At 37.0% G+C, this 19,867-nt stretch overlaps 2 protein-coding genes across 11 annotated transcripts; one reads left to right on the top strand and one right to left on the bottom strand.

Moving 5' to 3' along the window:
• Window positions 1-308: 308 nt before the first annotated feature.
• LOC103723765 lies at window positions 309-13,342 on the top strand. Of its 10 annotated transcripts, none has more exons than XR_005507047.1 (14): window positions 309-615; window positions 870-932; window positions 4,277-4,363; window positions 5,399-5,497; window positions 5,684-5,779; window positions 6,663-6,728; window positions 6,843-6,933; window positions 7,393-7,460; window positions 7,547-7,612; window positions 7,801-7,851; window positions 10,612-10,676; window positions 11,699-11,818; window positions 11,941-12,045; window positions 13,090-13,342. XR_005507047.1 is itself a non-coding variant. In XM_039116205.1 (13 exons), the coding sequence occupies exons 1-13, from the start codon at window positions 379-381 to the stop codon at window positions 11,704-11,706; spliced, it is 1,008 nt and encodes a 335-aa protein (XP_038972133.1). In that variant the 5' UTR covers window positions 309-378; the 3' UTR covers window positions 11,707-11,932. The 10 variants fall into 10 exon arrangements, 2 of the variants coding, with proteins under 2 accessions (XP_038972133.1, XP_026656031.2); XR_005507046.1 differs by lacking the exon at window positions 13,090-13,342 and adding an exon at window positions 12,144-12,409; XR_005507051.1 differs by lacking the exon at window positions 13,090-13,342 and adding an exon at window positions 11,605-11,615 and having other exon boundaries at window positions 11,941-12,409.
• A 2,531-nt stretch (window positions 13,343-15,873) lies between these two features.
• Window positions 15,874-19,415, bottom strand: LOC103723764. Its single transcript, XM_008814792.4, has 7 exons — window positions 19,005-19,415; window positions 17,978-18,064; window positions 17,608-17,859; window positions 17,314-17,478; window positions 17,127-17,180; window positions 16,764-16,910; window positions 15,874-16,581 (listed from the first exon to the last, which is right to left on the bottom strand). The coding sequence occupies exons 1-7, from the start codon at window positions 19,161-19,163 to the stop codon at window positions 16,204-16,206; spliced, it is 1,242 nt and encodes a 413-aa protein (XP_008813014.2). The 5' UTR covers window positions 19,164-19,415; the 3' UTR covers window positions 15,874-16,203.
• Window positions 19,416-19,867: the final 452 nt, after the last annotated feature.

The following is a 19,867-nucleotide window of genomic DNA, read 5'->3' as shown; positions in this document are numbered from 1 at the left end:
AAAAGGAAAAAAAATTTAGGGTAAAATGTCGACAATATTAAAATAAATTACATTTATTTGTAATAGTAATGTAGCAAATGGCAATGAAGTAATCTTGTAACGATTTCCCCAAGTCGACAAGATTGGGGAGAATCTAGACCCTCCTTCTACTTTAAAATAATAAAAAACAGATAATGTTGCTGGTTTAAATTTCCCTGAAAAAATACTGATCTAAAGGCCAGCTTACTTGGGAATTTATCTGTGTAATTTAGTGTCCGGATTGGGCCCTACGTGGACCCTGGAAGATGCTTTAAATACAAGCAAGAAAGCAAGAGGGAAGGAAATAACGTGAGCAGAAAGCTATCTTGGAGCGTTTTCCGGCGTGGAGTGGAAAAATTAATGAAAGTTGGGAGGCAGCCGTTGAGGGAGATGAAGACTTCGCTGCTTCTGACGCCAGCCGTCCGCTCTCCCCCGCTTCCCTTCTCTCGCTTTATCCATGGCTTGACGACGTTTCCCAAAAACTTTCCTAAAGTCTCCCACTCCACAAAACCTCACTTCTTTCGTCCTCCTAGACGCCGCCGCCTCGTCGTCTTCTCCCCTCTCGCCATGGCCTCCTCCGCGCCTCGGTCCTCTCAGGTATCAATGAAACTAGGGTTTCTTTTTTGGCCCCAAGAATCTCGTGATTCTGATTTGTATTCAATTATTTTAATCCATCATATTCGATACTGTGTATCAATTTCTGTGAGCTGCTTGGGAAATTTGTTTTCTTTTTCGTTTTTTTTTAAAGATTAATGCTGATCTTATTCTTGAGAAAGACGTATGTTTTCCTTATTTACTTATTTGTTAATTTTTATGATATCTTGGACGATTTTCTTCTTAATTAATTTCAGGTAGCAGCGCCTGGTGATGTGAATGACGGTTCCGATGCTTTTCAGCGAATTCAGGCTCACCAGGTGCGATTTTTTTTTTTCTATAGTAGGAGAAGAAAAGAATCTTCTTCTTTTTTTTCACTGATCTTGAAGCTGAAATCGAACACTTGGGCAAGGATTGATTGTTATGGTTGTGGTAATAATTTAATAATCTTGAAATCTAAATTTTCAAAATGTTTGGGGTTAGTTAACTACTAATTTTGGAAAGTAATAGTTATTGCGAGTGAAGGATTGCAGTTTGCCAAATTGATAAAACTAAAGAGCTTTCCGGATTAGAATTTGGCTGGGGTAGATAAATGGATTAGAATCATTGGATAGGAAGATTGGCAAGGAATTCGAGAATCAACAGGTCTAGAATTAGAAACAGTGTGCCAAAGTTAAGAACGATGACACTAGTTAAGAAACAAAATCAAATCAGGGTGTATTTTATGGAAATTGATTAGTAGGTGAAATATTCTCACTTTTATATAGTGTTAGGATGACTCCATGTAGTAGTTAAATGCCTTGTTTAGAAAAACTTCTTTGTTAAGCATGATAATGCCCCTTTCATTCAAGGAGATTTTTCTGAGAAGAAGAATATCCATGTCCATTGCATGGTTGATGGCTAAGAAGGCAAACTTCTTCAACATCTCAAGTTCCAGAAAACTAAATGATTGGCAGACCATTAAAGGCTGCTTAGAGATTGTTTGTTACTCTTATAACCATATTCTATCATAACTTACTAGTGTTTATAATGATTATATGAACATTCTATAGCGTAACTTCCACATAACCTACACATACTATGATGCTAATATGGATGGAGTTAATAGTAACTAGGACACAATGTTCTGCTACATGTGTCAAAAATGGTAATCCACATTGACAACATATAACTCTGCATATCAGAAACTAGAATATTAAAATTTTCAAAAGAATAGAACACTGAAAAGGGTACCATATAGTATGATAGGTCCCAACCCAAAGAAGAAGAGGAAGCCAAACATAAGAGAGAAGGAAATGATATTTACTAGCTCTACTTCAGGTGAGAGCAACCCATGCAAAACAACAACACAAGAAACAAACTTTTTTCTTCACATCCCTCAACCCAAGACATTCCACACCATTAAATACTTCCTCCCCTCCCTGGTATCCGGGCCATCATTTATCAACTCACCATCACTCATCAAATCCCACGTCCGCGCCCTTGCTTCGGACTCCTCTTCTTCTCGTCCCACATCCACGAGAGACCCGGGCCATGCACACATCCTTATTCCCCGTTCTGCGTCCTCTCTTTCCTTGTCCACATGACATCCGAGCCGTCGCTCATCACGCCCCGCTCCCACGTCCGTGCTTTGGAGAACCTATGCATGACGCCCCACTCCCACGTCCGTGCTTTGGAGAACCCATGCATGACGAAGTCGTCGAGTTTCCTCCGCTCTCACGACACTCGGTTTCCTTTGTTCTCGGCCTCGTCTGTTTCACTGGTGAGTCGGCAGCTTCATGGGAGATGTGGTCGATGGCCGCCAAGTAATGCGGTTTCGGCCTCTGAACCCGCTGGGGTTTGGTGCTTCCATCATAGTACATACTCAAACCCTCAAATTTGAAATGTATAGAGAAACCCTGACTTGTAGTATAAGACTGAATTCATTTTTTAAAATTTTACTCTGCTTTCACTTGCTATAGAGTTTTTCTTCTTTCTTATTTTTTGCATTTCCATCTGGGTTTTAAATGAATGCTCCTATTTCCCTTATTAGCCTAGCCACGTCATGCTCTAGAATAAAGAATTCGAAGTCTTAGACCTCATTTTCACAATTTGGGTTATCTCTGTTTGAGTGTGCATATTCAAGCATTTGTAGCTTGATCTTCATATATTCTTTAAAATCTTCTAGTTAAACAAGGCAGGAAGGGTGAGATACCCAAACCTTCAATAATAGGAGGGGCTATTTGGATGCCTGAATTTATAATCCGCTGATACAATATCCTGGGTTCGAAGGACTTGTAGGAAGAAAGTTACATTGTTGGAGGAGATTGAAGAGTCAGACGAGTTTCAGATTTCATTATGCCAATTTTTAGTGACAAGACAAAGTACCTTTTCATCCATTTTTGCTATTTAGATTTTTAGGATTAAGTGATTGATAGCGTCCCAAAATCGGTGGAAATTTCTTTTTTACCAAGTCAATTCCTTTTCAAGAATTCTCAAAACTTTTCTTGTTCAGAAGATAATATCAATGGATTATGTATCCAGGCATCCAAAACAGGCCCTTTAAGTTGCACATGCATGTGTCAGCTTCTTCTTCTGCTTCTTCACCACGATCGGAGACTGGCATTGTTTGTGTCATGGAAGATGTTAGTCATTTATTAATATCTTACATGCTACCTCTTTATGCCTCTACCTTTGATGAAACCATAACCTTGTGTATTTCTTTTCTTCCTCTTGTATTTCCTAATCTCAGTATAGTACAGTATTTTTGGCTTGGTGATGTTACAATTCGATTCTCGTATGTTAGCTAGTATATCTTTGTTGGGAACACTCTAGTCTCTTGGAAAGCCAAGAATCATGATTGCTAATGATATGAGAAGCTTTCAATGTGCTATCCATCATGAGTTTGTCCCCCCTTGTAAATGAAGGAAGGGAGGGGAGGCAAACAGGGGATTATTTTTTTATAGGCTAATGTGTTAAACGAAAGGAGATGCTTGTATGTTTGTATTCTTTAGCATAATACTTCTGTCTTTTACATTAATTAGGCCACTACTGCATTAGCAGAGAGCATTGCATCTTTCTTTCACCCTCCACTTATTTCTCTTTGATATTTCTTGACCGAGACATATTTATATATGGTTACCTTGTAGCATTTCCTTTAGCATCTAACTTAAAAGTATTAATTGTAGTAATACTGTGTTTTACATTCCTTCTTGAAATATTAAGTTTATAATGTGCTGTGTAAATTGGGACAACTGTTGTTCTTCTTTGATGCCAAAGGTACTAGACTAAGCGGCAAGTTTTGTAAACAGTGGAAGGGATAGGAGAGGAAGGCAGCGAGGTTCAGTGTATTGGATCATGAATGATCTATAAAGGGGAAATTGAAAAAATGAAAATGAACATGAATGTTTCGCAAATTTAGTCGCTTGTTGACTAACATTCAACATACTTAGTTGGTTAAAAAATTATCTTACGCATATCCTAAGCAATTAAAAATGGGTAAACTGAGATAAATAGTTTATGAACTATTCGAGCATAATATTTGGTGATAGTGGTTTTTTTGGAGTTAACATGCATTTGATACTTGTAAGTTATTTTACTTGCGGTAATCTGTGAGTTATTTCAGTTGTACTAATCTTATGTTGGCGGTATATATATTATGCAAACACTTTTTCTTTTATTACAGGAGGCAGCAGCTCGACTTTCTCCAATTGAGGAAATACGAACTATACTTGATCATAGTGTCAGGGGAATGCTCTCTACGTTCTCACAGGTCTTTAAACTTTTGAAGGCGTTTAAGGATGCTGTCATTTTGTTTCTTAGAGTTGTATTGTCTTGGGTATCTTGTTTTTATTGTGCATAAGTTTACAGTACCATTTTGCATTATGTGATAATTTACTTGCTAAATACCTAAATCTTAGTCTTCTTCCGGTCTAGTTTGTGTTATACAATCAAGAAGTATTTCTGTATGACTCTAGGTGTGAGCACTTCTGCTTGTTGTGTTATCTTTACTATGCTAATTGTCAACATTCATTGTTATTAAAATCTTACGATTCACAATCCATATCTTACAATCCAGATCAAAATGGACTAAACAATCCAGAGCTCATCTTTGAATAAGAATTTGTTAGGAAATTGGGATCTAGTTCCATATTCTGAAATGTACAATCACTTGGATCATAAGATATGACTTGATTATTCTATTTAGATATTAAATATATGCGTTCCATTTTCTATTATTTATTTGTCAATATGCCTTTAAGTTACTTAATATTAATAAACCTTTGAGCAGTAAAGTTAGCAAACTTTGCTTTTGGAGTTTATGGAGCTAAAAATAAGAGACATATTTCATATTTTTCCATCTGCGTATTAAAATTTTATCCTTCTCTTTTTCCTAAAAAAATCTAACAAAAATGATAATTATATTGATAGATAGTATATAAATATCTTGAATAACCAGCCACACTATGTACATGATCTTATGTTGGTGGAAAGTAGACTTCTTGTACGTGTGACTTTTTGTTCTTCATTCATCTATTCTGTATTTGCCTCATATTTCAATTTTTTCATTTTTGTATATTTTAAAAATTTGAAAGAAATCAGAAAAATCTTATGACCTGCGATCAAATCCACGATCCAATTTGATCTAACCCGCTCTTATGATTTACGACTCCATCCTGATCTTAAGAACACTGGTAAATTTACTTATTGTGAAAATATAATTATCAGGCAACTAGAATTCTGAGGCATGTCAACTTGGGGGCTTTTTTTTCACCTAATAAATTTTTTGGCTATTCAACTGTGACAGGAGCATGAAGGTTATCCAGCAGGGTCGATGGTTGACTTTGCGTGTGATCATGATGGCTCTCCAATACTAGCAGTTAGTAGTTTAGCAGTTCATTCAAAGGTGTGATTGTTAACGCAGTGTCATTCCTTGAACGTTTTAGCTTGACAATTTTGATTTATTTCAGAATATCAAATTGATGTGTTTCAATAAACTTGCATTTTCCATAATTTTAACCTTTCCTTCCTAGCATTGTCTTTATGCTTTGAATGACACAGCAACTAATTAAATACTCACTGGCATTTACAGAATCTCATGTCAAATCCTAAATGCTCTTTGCTTGTTGCCAAGGATCCTGAAGATAGGACTGATACAGTAATCACCCTATATGGAGATGCTACTCCAGTATGTACCGTCTCTTTCTTCTCTTGATAGTCTTTGCTAAATACTCTTAGCTTGTTGCTAAGGATCTTGAAGATAGGACTGATACAGTAATCACCCTATATGGAGGTGCTACTCCAGTATATACAGTCTCTTTCTTCTCTTGATAGTCTTTGCTTGAAAATTTTTTGGGAAAAAGGTTCCAGGAGTGGTCAAAAATCTGCAAGTGCCAGGTTACTATGAGAAATATATTAAGGATTCCAATCTATGTAATTAGTGCAAGCAAAATAAGAAAGATGCAGTTCAGTTACAACATGGGCTCAAATGAGAATGTCCAGACTTGACTATTGATATCCTAATTATCATGGAATGTTTGTGTTGGAGGATATTTATGTCCTTCATAGATCTTCTGCAGACTCAATGGTAAATTTGTACTGTGACATCCTAACATCATCTAAACTGTTGCTTAGCGAGCAATTGAGCCATTATATTGGCACAGGACGTTACAAGTAGATACTTAGTACCAAGAGAATTATAAGAATTGCACATGAGCCTTATGATTTCAATTCACTTTGATAGTGGTCTTCTGTAGTCATGTATTCATTTGATTTAAAGTTTTTCTCATCTTCAAACGTTCAGCAATGAGTTTTTTTGCACCGCAATCTAAAGTACCCACTGTTATAAATTTCCATTTTCTTAAGGATTGTGATAAGTCAAAGTTACGAGATGATATTTTTTGGTTATGGTTATTCTTTCCTTAAAATTAATGACTACTCTTGTAAATTTTGTTGTTGTAAATGCATTCTTCTTGTTATCATGCCTTACTTTACTTCATTTTCTGAACATTATGACTTGTTTCCTCTATACCTTTGGATTCAAATTTTCTGTAACATAAACTGTCCTTTAGGTCTCTGAAAATGATAGAGAGGCCATACGTACTGCATACCTCAGAAGACATCCTGATGCATTCTGGGTAATTTTTACTGACCGTTTTTCTGGCTTTTCTTTTCCCTTCTCATTTCCCCCCTTGCTATGCTACTATTCTATGCATTTCTTAGATTGCTGAATATAAACTCTTCAATCGAAGGTTGACTTTGGTGACTTCAATTACATCCATATCAAACCCAAATTTGTGCGATACGTATCTGGAGTTGCTACTGCTCTGTTAGGATCAGGAGGTATGTGGCATGTTGGCATATCATCTTAGCACTTTGTATAATCTGGTCTGGAGTAGCATACGTCTAATAGAAACTAGAAGCCTTAGTTACCTTCAAAAACTTTGGACCTAAGATACCGTGTGATATTAATGAGGATGGAATCATGCTGAGATGTTAGCGGCAATCTAACTAATTCAATTCTGTAGTCCTTTTGAGAGCTATTGATTGGATTACTACTCAAAAAAAGATAGTTGTTGGTTGGATTGTGGCAACTGTAAATTGATGACCTCACGACCTCAACTTGTCCTTTTAATCTTTCTACACGTCTCTTGCATTTTTTATTGTCTAAATTGGTTTGAAGGTTTTCTTGCTACATTAGTAATGCTACTGATCATAGCAAATTCAAATGTTGCATGTTTATTACTTGAGGACATCGAAATTAAATGTGATGGTTGTTACTTATGATTCCATGCGTACTAGAATTTGATGCGGAGGAGTATAAATCTGCAAAAGTTGATCCAATATACCAGTTTTCAAAGCCTATCACGGTATTCTTACCCTTTCCAGGGCTGTTATTATGATGCTTATTTATGCTTTTTGCACTTTTAACCCTTTTTTTCTTTTTTCTTTTTAGTCCCACATGAATAGGGATCATGCTGATGATACAAAAGCTATAGTACAATATTCGACCTCAGTTAAGGTAATAATTTTCATATTGAATATGGACAACTGCCTTAAGAAATTTTTATGTGCGTTACTCTCTCTCTCTCTCTCTCTCTCTCTCAGTGTTACACTTTTGTTGTTTTATTTTTACAACCACATCAACTACAAAGATTTTGGTTCATTATGGCTGGCTGACAGACTAAATAAAGGAAGAACATTTTTCAGGTGGACTCTGCTTATATGCTGGATGTTGACAGTCTTGGTTTCAACGTAAAGGTGCTACTAATGTTCATTTGATTTGGATTCTTGTGCACGTTCTCTGTCAGATGCATGAAACTTCCATGATGTTTATATTTTATTGAAACTCTCACATTTCCTTCCATTCACACATCTAAAGTAAATTTACTTCTTGATTGTTCACTGGCAAACAAAAAATTGAGGAAGAATAAGTCGGCTATACAATAATGAGAAGGGTGAATCGGATAAAGTTTTCAATAGTATAATGTGCACTTCATACTTTTGTTTAATTATAAAGAATTGTTACAAAATTTATATGTAGACCTCCAATTTATGGTCACATTTATATGTAAGTGAATAAAATCTGTAAAAGTGATAGCTCACTACAGTGGTGTAGTTCAGAAGACAAATTTAGAGTCCTTAAGGTAATTGCTATTTGGTACTTTAAAAACAATCAAATGCTCAAAAGTTTAATCTTTGACAAGATGGTCATTGACAGTTTGACACCACACTAAATCTTTCTTTCGATATAATATGATAGCAGTCCTGTTATTACCATGTTACCTTCAATATATACTCTCATTCAATGGGTTGATCTACTATCCCATGACTCAGAAACCAAAACAGGTCGATATCTGAGCCAGTTTCGAACCCCTAAACAGGTCTATGCCCTGGCCTAGTTTAAGAACGTTGTTTCAAAATTTAGTTTCTAAGGAGCCCTGCTCTTAGGTAATTGGTTGTCAGTGGTTGTATGACTTAATTTCCATCCCCCCCCCCCCCTGCCCCTGCAGGAAGAAAAACAAACAAAGAAAAAAAGACAGGAAAAAAAAGGACATTCTAATTCCTTCTTAACGGGCTGTGGTTGTTACCTAGACAACATCTGCTGCTACTTTTCTTAATCCCCCCAGTGTTCTGCATCCGCATTTCTAAAGGTCCTATTGCTAGCTGATTTGAGCTTCACCAAGGATTTGTTGTGGAATCACTTACTGACAACGGTTGATAAGGCATTTGAGTTATATGATCTCTGTTCTTGGAGAAGTTGAGATGCTAGGTATTTATAACAACATTTCTTTGGTACTTGTTTGTATGCATTGTGCGGTTGGTCTATCCGTGGCAAGTCATTTCTCTTATTTTTTCAAGCCCTCTTCACTTGGGTGACGAGCTGCAAGAGTGGAGGACTTTCCTTGGGAAGAAGTTGTTGGTGGTGCTTTCTGGATGAGATTGTTTGAAAAAAAAAAACACATTTTCTGGTGAAATAGGTGAAGATGCATCTACATTTTGATGGAAGGTTTTTGGGTAGATGTACTGATGATATGCTGGAGGACATTGATTTGGGTTTTGGTTTTTCTGCTAAAGAATATAGCTTGGTTATTGGTTTTAGTGCTTCTACTGACATACAGAGAGTCCCAATTGTGGGCAAGAATTTACTACTTATTTTGCAAGTATTGTCCTACTAGCACACAATCTTTGTAAGGTAGATGGTCTGGTCCTAAGTGTTCTGAGGGGAGGTCCTACCTGGCTCCACTTGTGTAATTAGGTGGCACCAAGTGTTCTGGTGGTACGTTAATTTTTTCTGAAAATGCATTAGTAGAAGATTTTATAATGATTCTAATTAATCGTGCTAAACTCTTAATATTCCTAGGACTTGTTCTTTGACGGCAGCAATCTCTACATAGCTCATACTCTTTTTTTTTAATGAGCAGCTAGAGCACATATTGTCCAATTTATACTTTGTTAATGACTTTAACTCTCTTATGCATTACATTTGGTTTATCAAGCACTCATTGCTTTATAACTGATTGAATTATGATCTTGGAGCACAGATTGACTTAGACTAATGACAAAACACTATGGTTTTTAATTTCATCTTCAAAGGATTGCTGACAAAATGAGCCAAAACTAGAAAGTTTATTTTTTGATGATCATAGCAGAAAATCTATAAGATTGGAAAGTTGCATATTAATACTCTATACTATCAATTGCAAGACATGCCTATGTTACACGATTACCTTGTAAGCTATAAAATGTTTGTCCATTTTGTTTCATTAAGCTTTAACAAAAGCTGTCATCAGATAAAAAAGCAATATTGTAGTGCGAAACAAGCTATTTCATTTGAGCAGGTCAAATATCTTTAACTTATCAGGCTGCATCTCATGTTATGAATGAAATTTAGACCATCCAAATACCCCTGTGATGGCAAAATACCAGTTTTAACTGGGCAAATGTTATTTTTAATCTCCCATGAGTTGTTAGTAGTGGAGGTGTTGAAGATTTTGGACTTGCAGGAATATGTACTTCAAAAATATTTATGCATTGACATGTGTCTTTAAGTGGTATGTTCACTTCATGCATAAGGGATTGTTCGCTACCGTAATTGTATATATTGGGTAACCCTCTTCTCCTGGATGGTTGTTTGTAACATTCTGAAACTTACTTCTTAAACTACAAAATTTATTGGTCTAGTCTTTCACCTTCTATTATTAATCTAAACAAAGGAAATAAAACAAATAAATTGTGGCTATCCATTCAAAGGGTCAAAATTAGCAGCAAAGATGAGGATACTGAAAATATGCTTTATTGCAATGAGGCATGAAACCGTATGACTTCATTCTACGTCCAAAATGGTTCGATGATGCATGTCATATGGCACGAGCACCTTGAGCAATGTTGAATTTCTATTGGTATTTTGTTTGCCTGTTTCCAAGCGTACAAAGTTGTGCAGTTTATTTCAATAGGGACCTTGCAACTTCAGTTTTCTTTTTCAACTGATACTACAGCAATTCATGTTTATGGTTTCAGGCTGGTTATCAAGGAAACACTCAGAAGCTTCGGATACCATTTCCTAGGCGTGCCCAAGATAGGAAGTAAGCCATTTTCAAGCTTATTTTAATATCCTAAATAAATGTTATAGCGGACCAAATAATTGTTATGTAAGATGATGCACTCTATATTTGGGTTCATTTGCCCTACTTAAGTATCCATTATTTATCCAGCATACAACCGATATGGGACTGATACAAGCTTGCACAGATTCTGACATGCTCCCCCTTTTAAGCCCAAACATCCTCACAAGGGTCCAATCAGAAACAAAAATACCATGACTAGCTCGTGGTAAGCTCTACTCCATGTGGGTCGTGGATTAAGTCAGCTTTGATACTATTTATAATTGAATTAAAACCTCTCCCAAAAATGTTAGAAGTTATTATTAGGGATCCTTGACCTTGCTCAAGTACTCATGGTCTCGATACTGCACATTTGATTGTGGGACTTAACACATGCCAGCACAAGTCCTCTATTTGTGATCGTACCCTTCCTGCGTGAGGATGTCAGGGCTTAAACGGGATGACTGTGTGAGGACTTGTGCATGCATATATTTAGTTCCATATTGGTTGTGCGTTGGGCTGATCTTAACTACTTAAAAAAGGGCAAAGGACCCGAGTTAATTACTTTATGGTTAGCCTTTCCGTCTCGGGACATTATTAGATTGATATACCTCCTTTCACTGCTCTAGTGATTCAATTCTGAAAATCTCTGCTTTAATGGCTTTTTTATGATACCCTTTGGATCTATAAGCATTCATGCCCGAGGTTATGCAGTTAGATATGGAATCTTTTAAAGGTTTTTCCCTAAAACATGATCTAATAACTATTAATAAGATATTTTATAAATTAGTGCATTCATATGCATATATGTAGAGAAGCAATACTGTTGTTTGTGGGTGCTTAGATTTTTATGAATTCTCTCAATAGTTAACTCCTTGGTGTCAGATGTATCTTCTTTTGTACTATCTAGAATATATGCAGGTACACTTCAAGATTTCCATGATTTTACAATGGTGTGAAAGCTGAGCTTATATTTGATCCAGTTTTTGTGCTCTGTTATTTAGGGATGTGAAGACTCTCATTGTGGAAATGCTTCAAGCTGCTAAATCCTCTAGTTCCACAGCTGAATGAACAATTTACTAAGGAGAGAGAAGTTATCGGTTGTTTGTCTGATATCAGATGAAGTATATAATTACATTTCATGCTTATTCTCCTTTGAGTCCATGTATTTTTTTCATAGTTTGTTCTGTTATCACTTCCAATTGCTGAGAAATAAGTCTAAAAGGCATCATTGATTTCTGTGCAGTACATATAAGGATATCCGTGGGCATGGTAACTCTGAGGAATGTGGAAACTTGAAAGCAATAATTGTTGCCGTAATGGCAAATGGAAATCTTGGCATGCTTCTAAGGTAGCTACATGGATTTGGGCTTTATTCTCAAAGTTTAAATCAGATATAAACAATTTGATTGTAAAGGATGTATTATATCTCAAATTTTCCTTTCTCAGTACATTTTAGGTCTTAAATTGGTAGTAGAGATTGATGTTCCTGAAATTTGAAGAGTGGAAAGAGACGTAAGAACGAGTACTAGCTATCATGTTGAGAATATAGGGGACTTTGCAGTTTATCTTCCACTAAATTTTCTTCAGCTGTGTCTGTAAGCTTACTTTGCCCAGCATTATCATCATTTTCATGTTATAAACATTTTTATTGCTACGGAGACACATTGTGTATTCCTGAAAGATTAGAATGCAATATTTTGTCTTCTCTTGGATACTGCAGGTTAGGCTGGTTATGATGCCATGTCCTTGAATTAACTTATATCAGAAATCGTTCACCAAAAAAACTGATACCGGAAGACAGCAAAAGTTAATTTAGGCTGATTGCTTGGGATCATTATGATGGAAGACTAGGCCTAGGTAGTCAAGCAAACCCATTGGTGGCGAATGCAATAAGTAGTTTTTGTTGATGTTTTTGAATTATATGAAAGGAAAAATTGGGATCATGAAACAGATGGCTCGCCAAAAGTTTTCTCCAATCTTTCTTGTAGCTTTGCATTCATAAGAAACTTCGTCTGGACTGTTCTTCCAATTAATCGAAGAAAATGACACAAGTTATCCACCCACCTAATCTTCCTAATATTCTCCTAGACAAGCAGAATGTCGAAGCGGCCATAGGTTGCAAAGTGTGTCATAACAAAAGGTTGAGTGAAGCTAGTAACTGGAAAGAATTAGATGCAGCAAAGATCCTTGCCAGCTAGCCTTGCAGGAGATTTGTAGGGTTGTAAATGTGTGGAGCTTTAGTGAGCCAGGTCTGGTGCAAGGTTAGCTTGTTCTGTAATAGAGCTTATGCTCAAGTAAGCTCATGTTTGTTCTGAGCTGAACTAAGGTTATTTATGAACTTGTTCAAAAAGATCTGATTAATCTTGTTTAAGAGATATGGTTTCTTTTACAGGAGCTCGCTTCAGAGTTTTTAATTCTGTTCCTATTTCCTCAAGCTGGAAAGGTGTTCTCAAATCCAAAGATGGCTTTTTGTGGTGCTTCTTTTCTGTTGGGTGATGGTCAAAGAATTAGATTTTGGCTTGATAGATGACCTGGTGATATTCCCTTCTTTGATCTATTCCCTAATCTTTTTCAAATTGCTTTAGATCAGATTGCTTCTGCGGCTTTATATTAGACTGCTTTTAACAATAATCACTCATGGATTATTTCATTTAGAATGTCTCTTGTTGAGGATATTTTAAATGAATTTCTTTATTATTACACTTAGAATGTCTCTTGTTGGGGATATTTTAAATGAATTCCTTTATCTTATGAAATTTTTGAATCTTATTAGACCATGTTATAACAAGGATAAGATTAGATGGAAATGGACTCCTAACCAGATTTTCACTGTTAGATTATACAATAAATTCATTAACTTTGGTGGCAGATTGGATAAGAGCCTCAGTCAAATATAGAAAATCCGCATAAAATTATTTTTTTTTTGCTGCTGCTGCTGCTGCTGACAACTTGTGGAAGAGAGCTTGGCCAAGTCCTCCGGTTTGTGTTTTTATCGCACCTATTTATATCTTGCCCATATTCATCTTTCAAAGCTAAAGTCAAATGATGGTGTGGGGCTCTATTTCTCATTTTCTTGCTTCTTTCTGGGGAGTGTGGAGGAAAAGAAATTCTATAAAATTTAAAATGACCTAGGACATTTTTGCTGCCTCCATTTGGTGGAAAAAATAATCAAGGATTTTTAACTAACTTTCATGCTGATCCAAGAAGTGGTCTCTTTGAAATGATTGGACTTCGGTTGGGAATAGGATCTTATGATTCTTATTCCTTGTTCCTTAAAAACCGATCTCTTAGGCAATGTTTGGATTGGCAACGAAAACGACTTAATACCTGCTTACCCTGGAACAAGGGGCAAGCACAACGTGTTTTTCGGTGGATAACTTCAGAGTTTGGTCTATTTATTCAGCCAAACTCTATACCAAAGGTTCCATGTTACAAGTTTAATCCACTATAACTTGGTTTAAGGCTCTCCCTCATCCCCCTTCTTATTAAAGAAAACGATAAATTTAGCCCTCCAATAATGTGCTAACATATGATATGATATAGTACAATAATCATATTATATACTGATATTATAATATTATTATAATTCTATCATATCATATGATATAATACATAATATAATATCATACCATAATATTCTAATATTTGATATTGTTATCTTATTATATAATATTATTATAATATATATTATTTTATTATAGAATAATAGGTTTTGAAGGGCAAACTTGCCTAATTTTTTAAAAAAATCATCTTTCTCATCCCCTTATTTCCATGTAACATCTAAATAGCATTTCTTATCCCCCATCAGTATCCAAACATAAAAAGCTTGGTATAATACCGAGTTGTCTAAAATTGAAATTGTGATTTATATTTATTTATATCGATATAAATTAATATATTTGATATAATATTTTCTTATTCCGAAGAGCCCATACTTAATCCAAATATAGTCTTAACTCCTTCCGAGGAACTTCCTTGTTTCACTTGCATCTCAATTCATGGTCCCAATGGAATTTGATGGGTCCATCTTCTTGGGTTCCCATGTTTTTCTGAAATTAAAAGGAAATCTTGTTTAAGAGTACGATGAAATCGTAAAAGCCTCTGCTTATGCTCTTCATGACAAGTATTAATTTACATTTTATATAATATAAATTATATTAATTTACAATAAATTAATATGAAATTATTTTTCCTGAAAATAGTTAAAAAATAATATATAATTTATAAAATTTTTTATTTTTTGAGATTAATCAAACTGAACTGAACCCAATCCCTAAGTCGAACAAGCAAAGAAAGCCGGCTCAAGAACAACTTCCTTGTTTGACCCTTGACATCGTTAGAACAGATCCTCTGATAGAAATTTGACGAGGAAATTGTCATCTCAGATAAGGATCTAAGGGCATGCTTAGTTGGAGGATTAAACTCTGGAATGAGAATAGAAATGACTCATTCCGGCCATTTGGTTGAGAAGAGTCTCGTTCTCATGCAGATTCTTCGAAAATATCCCAATCTCCTAAAATTCAATTTTTACTTTTATTTTAGTATTCAAATCCCATTCCAATATGAACTAAATATGCAGAGATCAGGAAAGAAAAGAATCACAGCTCTCTCTTTTGCAAGCAACCAAAATGCCAACTTTCTTTGGAGTAGCTTTCCTTTTCCACAAAGGATCTTTCCCCCACATGAATACAAAAGTTGGCAGGCCACCACTAGTAAGTCTGAATTCAAGAGATCAGAGTGGCATAAGGGGGGGGTTTGAATCCCACCAAAACCCCACTGTATGTCATGTGACTGCACCACACGTTCTTTGAGATGCTCGTGACCATGATATAGAAAAGATGTGGTCATGGAATAAAGTGTAATCTAAGCAAGGATCTAAGCGTAAAAGTTGAGCCAAAGACCACAGGGGAAGTGGAGGAAGCCATTATCGTCCATAAAATAAAGATGTTGGACCGTGAGACCATTCCACCCACCACATGCACCAACATCCGTCCCCAAGAACCTCTCTTTCCCTGAACCTTTCCAACATCTCACCAACAAAACTATATAAAAAGACTTAAGCTTTTTTGTTTTTTTTTACATACTGCTTATAAAAATCTATTTGTTCTGCCATGTCCCATGCTTCATGCTGCCCATAGCAGACATCTAGTCACCCTTCTGTCACCATGCTCATAGGTACCAGAATCTCATCAATCCATTAAGATAATTCAACAACAAATGACTCCAAGAGAGGATCAAAGGATAAAGAAACAATTACATAAGGGGACTACACCACAGGCCTGTCTCTCTTGAGAAACTTGACCTCCCATCTCTCCAAACTCTTACAAGGAGAGTAGGTACAAAAGAAAAAAAGAAGAAGAGGGGAGCCAACACAAAATCTCTGAGGAAGAGAACAATGCACGTCACCACTGCCTAGGATTAAAAGGAGTGTATTACATTGAGTGGGTACACGGGGGAATCTTAAGGGGGAGGAGGGAATATATAAAAAAAAAAAAGCTAGGGTCTTCTATGGACAGTTGGGATTTTTACCAGGACCCCCATAGTAGAAGTAATTTCCCCAGTCACCATTGTTGCCATTCTGCACGTCGTAGCAGTTGGATTGCTCGGTGAAGGTGCCGACCCCTTTGGGAGCTTTCAGATTGTTGGACTGATCAACTATCTGAATGTTTCTGAAGTAGCTCGCCTTGCCGAAACCTTCCTCCGGGAAACGGCCGCTTCCCATCTCCGTGGACGTGTGCTCGCCGTCCGGTTGCGAGTTCACCACCTCGCCTCCCCATTCGATCATGGAGGCACTGTCAGCCAAGTAGGAGAACAGGAAAGAAGGCCAGTAGCCCAACACATAGTCATTCCCAAATTGCATCCACCAATTCCCCTCTTTCGGATCCTGCATGCAAATATTTATCATTATTTATGGATAAAAGGTGAAGATGCAATATTAAATATGAACTGTGTAGAGATTCGGGAGGGTGTCTGAGCTTGCATGAGAAATAACAAAGAACAAGTGGCAGAGATTCTCTATTTCTTCTCTGTATTTTAATATTAAGATCATGTGAATCTTGTTTTCACCTTCCAGACAAGTATGCTGATATCATATTGGGAACCACCAAAGCCAGAAATTGGAGAGATACTGGCACCCATTGCTATCTCCCTGTTGATTTGAATGAACCCAGAGCAGAGTAGGTTGTAGCAGCCTGTTGCTTGATAAGCATCACTCTGAAATTTTCATGGCAAAATATTAGAAGCCACCCGATTTTTTAAAATAAGGATATGCGATAATTCTGGCCTTAGTCTCGTCTATTTAAACGAAGAACGTCGGTAGCACCTTATCTCTTTCATATAATTGACCGAAAACAACAGAAGAGAACTAACTCATAGAAGACAAGGTGGAAGAACATGAGGAAAGAAAAAAAACTAATAGAAATAACTTACAGTCCAATAAGTAAATAGCCTTGTGTTATTATCTCCATATAGATCTGGACTGACCTGATTTTTTCCCACACAAAGGATTAACCAACAGAAGTTAATGCATGAATGAAGAGAGCAAGCACCTTCATAAGATTTTCACAAAATCAAAACTACTTTCTATTTAGTTACAGTTGAAACAATAATAATATACCTGCCAACCAGCTTCAATGCTATTGAGATCCTCTCCAAAAGAACCCCCAAGAATCCAGAGCTGAGACAAGCTGAACTCATTGGGCTGTTGGATCTTTGGCTCCCATACATTTATGGTTGCCTTCGCTCCGTAGTACTTATCTCCCTCTACATAAGCAATTGCATGCTGCTCAAAAAAAGACCCACAAACAGCACAAATTAGAAAGGCGAAGGGCAAAGGAAAGGAAGAAAATGGAAAAGTAATAGCCACTTTGTTCCGAAGTTACTCTTTTCATATATTTTCAGAATCATATACCTGATGGCCACTCTCATTGAGAAGGTCAGGGTCTACAGAAGTGGGATTTGGTACAGTCCTGTGACTCTTCTTCCCATACCTTCTGACAGAGCTGGCCCTCAGCACATCATCCCTCTTGGTCCTTCTAATGGGGATGGTGTCCTCAGGGCACCTCCCATTTTGATGCCAAAGCTGAGCTATGGAGCTAGATTTCTTCTTTGATGCCACCTTGTTCTCATCATATAGGTCAAATGGGTGGAAAGCTGGCCTCACCTGAAGATTTCACACAAAGTGGAGATAAAGTAAAGCAAAGAAACCACAAGGTATAAACAGTAAGGGAAACAAGTAGAATTTGAAAAGAAGAGAAAGTGAGAGGGGAAAGAGAGTAGACCTGGATAGTGTGGTTTTTGAGAAAAGGATGATCAAAGGCTGGCTGATGAGAGACATGGACACAGTCTATGATATCTCCATCCGGGCTCTGTTTTTTTTTTTTTTTTTGTGGGTTTGGAAAAAGGATATTAGAACAAATGAGACCACAGATTAAGAAACATTACAGTGAACAAATGAGGAACTTTACAGGAGAAACTAGATGGGTCAGTACTGAACAACTGAAATGAAATAAAAACTTTTATTTTTTAAAAAAACTAACCCAGAAGAACAATAGAAATCAGATTTATTTTCTTTTTCCGACAAGTATCTTAGCTTGTAATTTTTGGTCAAAAAATCCAATATGCCAAACACACACACACACCCACACACAGACAGAATTAGTCCGAGAAGGAAAGAGATCTAAGAAGAAATGCTAAATCTTTGAAAGATTAGGCAAGAACACACCAATAATGGAGAACACAAGGTTAAAAAAATTGGAATAAGATAGCAGCTCAACAATTTGCGACTCACAAATTAGTAGAAAGGAATGATATTTATTCAAGAAATTAGATTGAACTGCTGTGAGAGAATAAAATATAACTAAATTATTTCAAGGAAACGAAATGAAAATTCCTAATTTTGATTCTAAAAAGGCAACAAAAAAAAAAATCTAAAGTTGCTATTTTGGTAGAAGACATCAACATGCGAGCATTGTACAGGTATTATTTTAAGCAGGGATGATCCGGGAAGCAAACCTAAACCCAGCAATATTATTAAAAATATATAGAGATCAAAACGCTTCTTAAAATATTAATAATGAAGCAAATAATCTTAAGAAATCCCGACCAACTAAATATTCTTCAAAAACTAATAAATCAACAACCATATGTTTTTAAAATAGATTCTTCCTAAAAATGGTTCAAAAAAATCTAGCCAAAGAATTCCAGGAATGAACTAAAAAAAAAAGAGCCATTTTTCCACAAAGAAATCCAAAAAAAAAACAAAAAAAAAAGAGAGAGAGAATAAGAAAAAGAGTGGGATGGCAGAACCTTAATGCTCTTGATGGCGGGCTTGTTGAATCGTTTCAGGTGCCGCCGCACCTCCAGCCACTGCCTCGTGGCCTGCTCCCCACCCTCGGCGCACGATAAGCAGATCAGCACCAGTAACAGCGCCAGCAAGCCATGGTTCACGCTAACATGCGCCGCCATGGCCGCCTCCTCGTTCTCTCCCCCTCCCTCAAAGAGAGAAAAAAAGATCCCTCACCAGCTGAAAATCAAATAAAAATCCCCTTCTTTCCTTCTTTTATCTCATCCCCCCTCCCCTTATCTCATCATCAACCAAATAAATCCCCTAACCTCGTCGCCGGTACCACCCGCAAGCACTCTCCCTCACTCGCACACACCCACTCAAACTCCTCTCTCTCTCTCTCTCTCCCTCTCCCTCTTTTTGCTCCCCTTTCTCCCCTTCCCTTTTCGTGGAGTCACTATCTCTCTTCTATTATCGATGTATCCGTTGGAGGGGCATAACGGGAAGAGAGAGAGAGGAGTGCGTCGGTGTTGTTCGGATTGGAATAAGAGAAGCTTATTTTAGCCCCTCGTGTCGCGTTGTATGGGGGGTGGGGTCGGGGGTGGGGCCCAGATAACTGACGCTCGCTCCCGGGCTCGCCAACTTTTTACTGTTTCCGAGTGTACTTCAGAGGTGTCTTCCCAAAATGCCCCCGCGTGGCCTCGCCTTCTGACGCTCCGTGTCCACCCACGGGCCGAGAGGCGTCGCACGTGGGAGACGCCTCGGATTCGAAATCTTTGCCATTCCCCGTCCTCCGCCCTGGACTGGTGGTTTTTTTTTTTTTTTCTCTACCGCATGCGGTCAACTAACGGCCGTTGGAACCGTTAGGGATGGCCTACGGTAATAA

This window comes from Phoenix dactylifera, unplaced genomic scaffold (assembly GCF_009389715.1).
Source record: "Phoenix dactylifera cultivar Barhee BC4 unplaced genomic scaffold, palm_55x_up_171113_PBpolish2nd_filt_p 000076F, whole genome shotgun sequence".
In the NCBI taxonomy this organism is placed as follows: Eukaryota; Viridiplantae; Streptophyta; class Magnoliopsida; order Arecales; family Arecaceae; genus Phoenix; species Phoenix dactylifera.
Note: the sequence above shows the minus strand (reverse complement) of the source record. Positions and strands in the feature narration are given on the sequence as shown.